Below are 12,172 nucleotides of genomic sequence, written 5' to 3' on the forward strand. Positions count from 1 at the left end.
TATTGCGTTGTGGTCTGAGAAGATGCTTTGTAATATTTCGATGTTTTGGACTCTGCAAAGGTTTGTTTTATGACCTAATATGTGGTCTATTCTAGAGAACGTTCCATGTGCACTAGAAAAAAAAGTATATTTTGCAGCAGTTGGGTGGAGAGTTCTGTATAAGTCAATGAGGTCAAGTTGGTTGATTGTTGTAATTAGATCTTCCGTGTCTCTATTGAGCTTCTTACTGGATGTCCTGTCCTTCTCCGAAAGTGGTGTGTTGAAGTCTCCTACTATAATTGTGGAGGTATCTATCTCACTTTTCAATTCTGTTAAAATTTGATTTATGTATCTTGCAGCCCTGTCATTGGGTGCATAAATATTTAATATGGTTATGTTTTCCTGATCAATTGTCCGTTTTATCATTATATAGTGTCCTTCTTTATCCTTTGTGGTGGATTTAAGTCTAAAGTCTATTTTGTCAGAAATTAATATTGCTACTCCTCTTCTTTTTTGCTTCTTGTTTGCTTGATATACTTTTTTTCCATCCTTTGAGTTTTAGTTTGTTTGTGTCTCTAAGTCTAAGGTGTGTCTCTTGTAGGCAGCATATAGATGGATCGTGTTTCTTTATCCAGTCTGTGACTCTCTGTCTCTTTATTGGTGCATTTAGTCCATTTACATTCAGGGTAATTATAGATAAATAAGTTTTTAGTGCTGTCATTTTGATGCCTTTTTATGTGTGTTGTTGACAATTTCATTTTTCCACATACTTTTTTGTGCTGAGGCGTTTTTCTTAGTAAATTGTGAGATCCTCATTTTCATAGTGTTTGACTCTATGCTAGTTGAGTCGTTACGTTTTTCTTGGCTTTTATCTTGAGTTATAGAGTTGTTATACCTTTTTGTGGTTACCTTATTATTTACCCCTATTTTTCTAAGTAAAAACCTAACTTGTATTGTTCTATATTGCCTTGTATCACTCTCCATATGGCAGTTCAATGCCTCCTGTATTTAGTCCCTCTTTTTGATTATTGTGATCTTTTACCTATAGAGTTCCATGATTCCGTTATGTGTATTTTTTTTTTAATTAATCTTAATTTGTTTGTTTTTGTGATTTCCCTATTTGAGTTGATATCAGGACGTTCTGTTTTGTGACCTTGTGTTGTGTTGATATCTGATATTATTGGTTCTCTGACCAAATATCCTTCAGTATTTCTTGTAGCTTTGGTTTGGTTTTCGCAAATTCTCTAAACTTGTGTTTGTCTGTAAATATCTTAATTTCGCCTTCATATTTCAGAGAGAGCTTTGCTGGATATATCCTTGGCTGGCAGTTTTTCTCCTTCAGTGTTCTGTATATGTCGTCCCATTCCCTTCTTGCCTGCATGGTTTCTGCTGAGTAGTCTGAACTTATTCTTATTGATTCTCCCTTGAAGGAAACCTTTCTTTTCTCCCTGGCTGCTTTTAAAATTTTCTGTTTATCTTTGGTTTTGGTGAGTTTGATGATAATATGTCTTGGTGTTTTTCTTTTTGGATCAATCTTAAATGGGGTTCGATGAGCATCTTGGATAGATATCCTTTCGTCTTTCAGGATGTCAGGAATGTTTTCTGTCAGGAGTTCTTCAACTATTCTCTCTGTGTTTTCTGTTATCCCTCCCTGTTCTGGGACTCCAATCACCCGCAGGTTATCCTTCTTGATAGAGTCCCACATAATTCTTAGGGTTTCTTCATTTTTTTTAATTCTTTTATCTGATTTTTTTTCAGCTATGTTGGTATTGATTCCCTGGTCCTCCAGATGTCCCAGTCTGCATTCTAATTGCTCGAGTCTGCTCCTCTGACTTCCTATTGTGTTGTCTAATTCTGTAATTTTATTGTTAATCTTTTGGATTTCTACATGTTGTCTCTCTATGGATTCTTGCAACTTATTAATTTTTCCACTATGTTCTTGAATAATCTTTTTGAGTTCTTCAACAGTTTTATCGGTGTGTTCCTTGGCTTTTTCTGCAGTTATCCTAATTTCATTTGTGATATCTTTAAGCATTCTGTAAATTAGTTTTTTATATTCTGTATCTGATAATTCCAGGATTGTATCTTCATTTGGGAAAGATTTTGATTCTTTTGTTTGGGGGGTTGGAGAAGCTGTCATGGTCTGCTTCTTTAAGTGGTTTGATATGGATTGTTGTCTCCGAGCCATCACTGGGAAACTAGTTTTTCCAGGAAAATCCGCTAAAAAAAAAATGCAGTCAGATCCCTATCAGAGTTCTCCCTCTGGCTCAGGCTGTTCGGATGTTAATGAAGCCACCTGGGGAGGGTGGGGGAGGGAACAGAGAGATAGGAGAGTAGCACCTCAGAATATAGCCAGAGTTGCTTGTCTTGCTTGGAATAACTATTATATCTGAGATTCCCGCGGGCGCGTCGCCTATGTGTGCTGGCTGTGTGGAGATTGCTCCTGGGGGGTCTGGCCTGCTGGAGTCACGGTCAGATCCTCCGCTTCCAGCCGCACGCCCAGCATCAAGGCTCCCCTACTGGGACGGTGCACTCTCGACTCCAAAATCAGTCGCTGCCTCCCGGGGACTTCTCGTCCCTCCAGCCGCGTGGCCGTGCCGCCTCCACGAACCAGTTGGGCCGCCTCCCAGGGTTAGTTCAGATGGGTGGAGCAGCTCCCCGTGCTTGTGCCGTGACCGAGTGTCCCGGCTGGGACGCTGATCTCCCCGCTCCAATACCAGTCGCGGCCTCCCGGGGACTTCTCCTATCGGCTGCGTCCCACGCCGCCCGCGCGACCCGGCTGGGCCCCTTCCCGGGGTTAGTTCAGGGGGGTGGAGCAGTTCTCCGTGTTTATGCCGTACCTGCGTCCAGTCCAAATCCCGGCGGGACGGTTGCCCGGCTGGGACACTGCTCTTCCTGCTCCGAGACCAGTCACTGCCTCCCGGGGAATTCTCCTACCGGCTGCGTCCCACGCCGCCCACGGAACCGGCTGGTCCCCCTCCCGGGGTTAGTTCATGGGAGTGGAGCAGCTCTCTGTGCTCGTGCCGTACCTGACTGGTGCGCTGGCTCCAGGCTCTGGAAACAATCGCTGCTTCCCCGTATTAGTTCGTTCTCCGTCTCTAAATCTGTGTTTGTTGTTCAGGGTTCGTAGATTGTTATGTATGTGATCGATTCACTTGTTTTTCCGTGTCTTTGTTGTTAAGAGGGATCCGAGGTAGCGTCTGCCTAGTCCGCCATATTGGCTCCACCCTCTGGTGAAGTCTTTTGATGAGCATAAGTGTTTAATTTTTAGAAGATTCCAGTTATTTAGCTTACCTTCTGGGGTTTGTGTGTTGTTGATTGTGGTTTGTATCCTGTTAATGCCGTGTCTTAGAGCCTCTAGCATTGATCCTATTTTTTCTTCTATGAATTTTATAGTTTATGGCTTTATGTTTAGGTCTTTGATCCATTTGGGGTTAGTTTTTGTATATGGTATGAGGTATGGGTCCTGTTTCATTTTTTTGCAGATGGACATCCGGTTTTGCCAGCACCGTTTGTTAAGAAAACTGTCTTTTCCCCATTTCATGAACTTTGGGCCCTTGTCTAAGATCAGGTGACCACAGGTGGATTGATTTACATCTAGAGTCTCCATTTGTCAATGTATCTTTCGTTGGACCAGGCCATTTTGACTATCGTAGCTGTATAGTAGGTTCTGAGATCAGGTAGTGTGAGTCTTCCTACTTTATTCTTCAGTAGTGCTTTACTTATACAGGGGCCTCTTTCATTTCCATATAAAGTTAGTGATAAGTTTTTCCATCTCTTTAAAGAATGTTGTTGGCATTTGGATTAGAATTGCATTGTATTTGTAAGTTGCTTTGGATAGAATTGTCATTTTCACAATGTTGGGCCTACCTATCCATAAGTGTGGTATGTTTTTCCATTTATGTTTTGGTTTCTTGCAGTAGTATTGTAGTTTTTTTTGTATAGGTCTTTTACATCCCTGGTTAGATTTATTCCCAAGTATTTTATTTTTTTAGGGGCTATTATAAATGGTATTGTTTTCCTGATTTCCTTTTCATAGTTCTCTTTATTGGTGTATAGGAATCCAACTGATTTTTGTATGTTTATCTTGTATCCTGGTACTCTGCTAAATCTTTCTATTAGTCCCAGTAGTTTTCTCGTGGAGTCTTTTGGATTTTCATAGTATCATGTCATTTGCAAATGGGGACAGTTTAACTTCTTCATTACCAATTTGGATTGCTTTTATTTGTTTCTTGCCTTATTGCTCTAGCTAAGACTTCCAACACAATGTTACATAGGAGTGGTGATAAAGGACATCTTCGTTCCTGTTCTCAAGGAGAATGTTTTCAGCCTCTCTCTATTGAGAAAGATGTTTTTCATTGATTTTGCATAGATACCCTTTATTATTTTGAGAAATTTTCCTTCTATACCTATTTTATTGAGAGTTTTTATCAGGAGTGGGTATTGGACTTTGTCAAACACCTTTTCTGCATCGAGATGATCATGTGATTCTTTTCTTTCCTTTTATATATGCGGTGGATTACATTGATTGATTTTCCAGTGTTGAACCATCCTTGCATACCTGGTATGAATCCTACTTGATCATGGTGTATTATTTTTTGGTATGCTGAATTCTAGTGGCTAGAATTATGTTGAGAATTTTTGCATCTATATCCATGAGAGATATTGGTCTGTAATTTTCCTTTTTTGTGGTGTCTTTACCTGGTTTTGACATCAGGGTTATGCTGGCTTCATAGAATAGATTTGGAAGTATTGCTTCCTTTTCTATGTTCTGAAATAGTTTGAGTAGCTCTTCTCTGAATGTTTGGTAGAATTCTCCTGTGAAGCCACCTGGACTAGGGCTCTTTTTGGTTGGGAGTTTTTTTTTAATTATCTTTTCAATCTCTTATTATGGGTCTGTTCAGATTTTCAACACCATTTTGTGTTGGTTTGGGTAGGTAGTGTGCCTCTAGAAATTTGTCCATTTCCTCTAGGATTTCAAATTTGTTGGAGTATAGTTTTTGATAGTACTCTATTATGATCTTTTTTATTTCAGTTGGGTCTATTGTAATGTCCCCCATTTCATTTCTTATTTGGGTTATTTGCATTTTCTCCTGTTTTTCTTTTGTCAATTTGGCCAGTAGTTTGTCGATTTTGTTGATCCTTTCAAAGAACCAACTTTTTTTTCCTACTGTTTTTCTATTCTCTATTTCATCTATTTTTGCTCTGATCTTTATTATTTCCTTTCTTCTGGTGGTTGTGGGCTTCTTTCGCTGTTCTCTATTTGTTTAAGCTGCATAACTAATGTTTTGATTTTGTCCCTTCTTTTTGATGTGTGCATCTAGTGCTGTAAATTGACCTCTGAGAACTGCCTTTGCTGTGTCTCAAAAGTTTTCGTATGATGTGTTTTCATTCTTGTTTGATTCTAGGAACTTCTTGCTTCCATTTTTGATTTCTTCTATTACCCAATGGTTTTTGAGCAGGATGTTATTCAGTTTCCATGTAATTGATTTTTTTCACCTACTCTTCCTGTTGTTAATTTCTACTTTGATGGCATTGTGGTCAGAGAAGGTACTTTGTATTATCTCAGTGTTTTGGATTTTATTGGGGGTTGCTCTGTGGCCTAAGATGTGGTCTATTTTGGAGAACATTCTATGTGCATTGGAAAAGAATGCATACTTTGCAGCTGTTGGGTGGAGTGTTCTATATATGTCTATGAGGTCAAGTTGGCTGATTGTGCTCTTTAGCTTCTCTGTATCTTTGTTTAGTTTCTTACTAGATGTTCTGTCCTTTACTGAGAGTGGTGTGTTGAAGTCTCCTACTATTATTGTGGAACTGTCAATTTCTGTTTTTAGTGCTGTTAGAGTTTTTTTAATGTTTTTTTTTTTTTTTTGGAGCCCTGTCATTGGGTGCGTAGATGTTTATTATGGTTAAGTCTTTGTGATGTATTGTCCCTTTAATTGTTATAATTGTTATATAGTGCCTGTCTTTGTCTTTTATGGTGGATTTTGTTTTAAAGTCTATGTTATCTGAGATTAGTATTGCCACTCCTTCTCTTTTTTGGTAGTTTTTGCTTGATATTTTTTTTTCATCCTTTGATTTTTAATAAATTTACATCTTTGTTTCTCAGCACCTGACAACAATGATATTCTGCAAAACTTCTTGGTATTATCTACAAAAGCTGAATATGTTCATGCTCCACAAACTAGCACTTTCACTCCTAGTGAAGAAAAATGTGTGACACGTGCACCAAAAGATATGCAGAAGTATGTTTACAGCAGCATTATTTGAAATACCCCAACCTGGAAACCTAAATTTCCCTCTACACACAATGGAATGGATATACATGAGGTCTACTTGTACAGTACTATCAATGACAATGAATGAACTCCAGAGGGACAAAATAACATGGATAAATCTCATGAACCTAAATAATGGACAAAAGAAGTCAAATACACAAGAATAAATACCGTCTTATTTACACAAAATTCAAAACCAGTCAAAATCTCTGGTATTATAAGTTCAACAAGTGGTTACCTTGAGGAGAAGGGAAGAGTAGTGATTAGATGGAAAATGAGACTCTGATAATGTTCTGTTTCTTGAGCAGGAAATAATCCCACCATATGAATTGCTTAACTCTGCTTATTAAATGTGGAAGGAAGTAGTAGTTCTCGTCTTCAGTTATGTGTGCCACATAACCTTGTATTGCCATGGATCATATAATAGTCTGCCATGTAAATTAATCTAGAGTCTACCGATTTCCGTACCAGACCTGGTCCACATTCTGCCACCACAGGTGTGTACTTTGATGAACTACTACCTTCCTAACCAACTCTGTTTGACTCCATACCTACATTGGGCTTAAGGGATTCTGAAATCTTATTTTTAAAAACAACTGCTATTAGCAAATTCATAATCTCTTTTAAACATCAGAATTGTGATAAACCAAGACCAAGCCTGCCCACAGAAAGCCCATAAGCAGACATAAATGAGAAAGTCCTAAATTCCTGCAATGCATAACCTGTGGCACAAGTACAGAAATACTGACCTCATGTGTAAGGTAAACAAAATATTTTCAGGAAAAAACCAAAATACAGGCCCAAGTGACTTTGTGAGTAACAGAACTGCTGCTTTACATAAACAGCACAAAGTATTTCTCTTTTAAATGTTTCTTAGAATAAAAGCTAAGCATTCCTTTATGCAGGGTCCCTCAGACCTGGTAAATATATTCATAACTTCGGGATAGGCAAAAATTTCTTAAGACACAGAAAGCAATAACTCTAAAAAATATATACTGGGAAATTAGACCTCTGCAAAATTAAAAACTTCTGCTCACTAAAAAACATTATAAAAATTAATAGGTAAGCCACAGACCAGAAAGAAAATAAGTACGAAATATATATCTGTCAAAGGATTGATATTCAAGATATATAAAAATATATAAAATATATTATAATGGAATAAGAAGAAGAAAAACCTGATAAAATATGGGCAAAGGATCTGGACGCTTCACAGAAAAAGATATACGAATGACCAACAAACATATAAAAACATGCTCTACATCATTAATCATGGACATACAAATTAAAACCATAAAAAATACCACATACCACCAATTAGAAATGGATTAAAATGTTTGATAACATTAATCCTTGGCAAGATGTGGGGCAACTAGAACTCTCAAATGTTGTACAGTGTAAAATGGTACAACCCCTTTGGGGAAAAGATCTACCAGTTTTTCATAAAATTAAACCTATTTGTTTTATTCATTGTTTCTCTACAGCCTAAGATAATGCCTGACCTATATGGCACTCAATATTTGTTGAATAATCAAATGAATAAATATCACCAAGGATGTAAATTACTCCTGGGGCAAAGGCTTTTGTGCAGGAGAGGCACTCTTTGAACACATTACTCCATTTCCAACATGCCACTTATGATTTGAGATAGATTTTAATGGAAAGGTACCTGTGCTTAAAGGAACAGACAAAAAAAAGCACACTAAAAAGGGTATCTACCCTCTTCTCTCATTTCTCTACTTTTTTGATCTCTGCCCACAGAGAGGCTGGAATTTCCACTAAAATTTGCCTATCCTATGTATCTAGTCTCTCTCCTGCCCTTGATACTCTAGGGAAGTCTAAGAATAACTAATCTAATAAATCAAGAGTTTGATATTCATTTGGCCACATTTTACTAGTAGACTGAGTTTACTAATTTACTAGATCACTGAGTTAAACTAGCCATGGTGTTGCCAGTTTCTTGTCTCCTTTTTTAGGGAAATCTACTTAGGTCCTGACTTTCTTAGTACTACCAATGACTGGCTAAGTGAGGCAGCCCTACAGGACTCATCCATGCTTCATGACGGGTAAGAAGACTAACAATTTGCTTTGCAAGTCCAGTCAAGTCTCTGCAGGCAGGCCTGAGTAGATTCAGGGTGGGAAGATTTAGGAACCTTGAACTAAGGATTATAGAATGTTTGTCAGATTAATAAAATTTGTACTAATGACCCATTTGGACACTAATCACTGAATATATACTACAGCAGTCAAAACACAAGAGGAGTTCTGAACTCCTAACTCACAGAAAATATAAAAGGAAAAACACAAAAATAATGTAATACTCCATTGTACTAAATGACTTATTTTAATAAGTTAGTCTTTAATACAAATATAAATCAAGATTCCTACCATTTCAACTACACTTGAATTCAAACATCAAAAATAGGTCAATACTTAGTAAGCTGTTAATTTTGAAAAGTTTTTTTTTAACTATAAGAGTATCAAATATTATATAGAACTCTTATTTAATGCTTTCAGTAACAATTTTAAAAATACATTTCTTAGCATTCCAATGCTACAAAAGCCCCACCCCCCAAAAAAAAACCTTTTTTAAAAACAAAAATATAGTATCTATTGGTGTTCACAGCTGTTAAAACTAAAAAAAAAAAAAAAACTTATAACATGAATATAATTTGAATACTTCCAAATCATCCAAAAATACCTGGTACTTAACTAACTCTTTGCAGGTAGCAGGTTGTGATGGAAAAAATCACGTCACAGATTTAAAGTTACAACCAGAGTTTTAAACCACAGAACAGAACAAGAATATCTAGCATTCTGTAGTACCTTCTCTTGTTTGTTTTTATTATGCCAACAAGGAACCAAATTTAATGTCATCACTCTTCATTCAAATGGACTACCATATGAGGTTTTGGTTTTTCTATTTCTTCTTTGTTAGTTGGTTACTACCAATGTCCAAGGACAATTCTCATTAGAGCCAAGCATTTTCACATAAAGGTAGTTTTAATTTAAAATAAAATTAATATATATGTACATGTAGATTAAAATATAAGACACATGCAAACTAGTGAGAGTCATTCAACTAGAAAACTGAAAAAGTGCCCCCTAGATAGGAAGCATGGAGGGAAAATTTTTAAATTAAGAGGATATATACTTTTTTATAGTTAAGATAATAATTACCATCAATGTATTCAGAACAACTAAGATCAAAGGGAAGTTAAGAATATGTGAAACCCTGAGAAGAATAATTTCTCCTACTGCTAAAACAAGTATGTTTTAAGGAGACAGAAAAAAAAAAAAAAGTTTCCAAACAAAAACAAAAAAACCTATGGAGTAGAGATTTATTAAAAATTATACCTCTGATTTTCTTTTGAGGAAAAAAACAAAACAAAAACCAGTTTTTTAAACAAAGGCATAAGATACCATTTTTTACCCAAATAACACGCACCTTCTGCATCTCTCTGTCGGCCGTGCCTTCCCCCTTTGAGATATTTTTGTAAGCATGCTATGCTAATTTTGTTTTACAGCAACATGTGGGAGAGGACTGGCATGGCAGTGCTCATAAGGGTGCCTCACGGAATGAGGGCATAACCAGCAAACAAACGCAGAGGGCATGAACTACCTGCATAAAAATATGGTAGGCTTCAGTTCTAAGGTCATACTAATACTCTGTTCTCACTGAAAAATATTACTACTAGAAATAAAATTAAATTTCAGATATTTTCCATCTAATATGCATAAAAATACAATGTTTACATCTGAAACAAACTAGCAATTTATTTTCATTCATAATAAAAAGTGTTTTAGGAAAAGTTTATTCATTACAGTGCTCGAAATTAAATAAGAATTATTTTCCGTACCTAGGAAATTATAATCGTAATATGAAGTAAAATTTAATTACACTGAACTACAGTTCAAATAAATTTAAATAAAAAATATGTATGAAAATACCTAACTAAAAAGTTTTAAATTTTTGTTATTTTTTTCAATGCTGTTAGGTTTACTTTCTGTAACATTTTTTAATCTAGCCTTACTTTATCAATATAAAACTATTAAAATAATCACAGTAGAATCTTTTTTAACAGTTTCACATGATACGCTCACAGCATTCAAGGATTACAGTCCATAAAGGGGTAATCTCCCTGAAACAGAAAGAAGTTCTTTCTTTTTGTCACCCTCATTCCTTACATAAAATCTTTATTTCACATCATTTACACAGAAATATTTACCAATCTGACAGATAAAGAAGAAATTTTTTTTTTGCTTTCTACAGCTCAGGAAGTCACTTTACTCAGTCTTCTTACTGTGTTTCTTTTTCAGCTTGTCTGAAGCATCAGCTGTAGGCTTTGAGGTAGATGAACCAGTGCCATTGGATTTAGTTTCACTTTTCTTTGTACATGGTGAAAACTGTTGATGATAGCCAAACAGCATGCGACCCAATATATCCTCAAAAGGACCAAAAGGCACAGGAGAAGTCTCTGTAAGCATCATGGTTATCTAGGGAAAAAAATTCAACTTTGAATTTAAGTACGCCTCCCGTTTCTCAGAATTGAGAGGAAAAAATAAAAAGGATCCAAAATATATTCTTAAATTTAATATGCAAGAAAAGTAAACTAAGCTAGGTCCTAGGCAAACCTCTGTTCTCTATAAGCGTACTCAGTTAATGAAAAAGAACCTAACTCATTAAAGCTAGAACAGGGTATTATATTTTTGGGTGCCAGATGAGCAGTGTAATCATTTCCACAAAAATACTTTTAGCATTAAAAGGAAATACGAAGCTAAAACATCTACAGTCTACATGCAAATGACCAATAACACCTATTATTTACTATGTGCTTACTGTGTGCCAGAAACATGGTAAGTGCTTTACATCACCTACTCTCTTTAAATTTAATCCGACAACCACTCTATTACTATCTTCATCACAGAGATGTGGAAATGATGCACTGAGAGATTAAGAAACTTGCCAAAGTCACAGAGCTAATAAGTGATAAAGCAGTTTGGAACACCCAGAGTTCAAATTCAATCATTAAATACACCGCATTCTATCATTATCTAAAAGTCACAGGGCTTTCAATGACTCACAGAACACTGCCCCAGGAGGGATGATAAAAAGCTTCTAATTATCCAATATCCTATTTTATATATAAGGACCCAAGACTCTGAGAGAGACAGTGGAGAGTGCTCCGAGCCTTTACCTGGCAAAATGCAGTGTTCAGAGATCTTTAAATGTGCTCAAGAAATTAGACTGTTGCCAAAATGGACTGTTGGGGGGCGGACCAGGGGAGTGGCGGGAGTGGGAGGAGGTTTAAGGTCTAGAACAGCCCAAGAAGTTCTAAGAATCAATTCCTCCAGTGGATAATGAATCAAACTAGAAACTTTTGGTATCAAATTTTCACAAGAGGCCACTACATAACCTATTTGCTGGCCAAAATGAAATCAAGAATAAGTGCTTCTTAACTGCAATGTAGTCTAGGAAGAGGGAAGCTGGAGGCAAAAAAGATTCCCATCACTAAAGGAACGGATAAGTAAAACCCACACTGTACAACAGTTGAAAGTAATGAACTAGAAAAGTAACACAGAAATATTCTTAAAATATACTCTTCAACAAAAATGAGACAGAACAAGATCTATGGTGCATTATTGCATAAATTAAAAATGCATGCACACACAACACTGTGAATGTGCTAAATCCCACTGAACTGCATACTTTGAAATGGTTCGTTCTGCTATGCGATTTCACCTAAATAAATACACACACACACACACACACACACACACGCTCTTTTAAAAAGCATGCACATGGGAGACAGCTCAAGATAGTGTCTTAGTCAAACACACCATGCCATCCCCTATAGCAAAGACCCAAGAAACCAAGTGAAGCAGATGCAGATGACAATCCTGGAACCCTGAGC

The 12,172-nt window shown here is 36.6% G+C and overlaps 1 protein-coding gene across 1 annotated transcript in view; it reads right to left on the reverse strand.

The window, feature by feature from the left end:
- Nucleotides 1–7,239: 7,239 nt before the first annotated feature.
- TMEM38B (transmembrane protein 38B) overlaps nt 7,240–12,172 on the reverse strand; it is a 50,140-nt gene continuing 45,207 nt past the window's right edge. Inside the window, exon 6 of the mRNA XM_003407819.3 lies at nt 7,240–10,754. Coding sequence (XP_003407867.1) covers nt 10,545–10,754 — 210 coding nt within the window. The 3' untranslated portion in view covers nt 7,240–10,544. The remainder of the gene's footprint in view (nt 10,755–12,172) is intronic.

Source organism: Loxodonta africana, chromosome 9, assembly GCF_030014295.1.
Source record: "Loxodonta africana isolate mLoxAfr1 chromosome 9, mLoxAfr1.hap2, whole genome shotgun sequence".
NCBI lineage: Eukaryota > Metazoa > Chordata > Mammalia > Proboscidea > Elephantidae > Loxodonta > Loxodonta africana.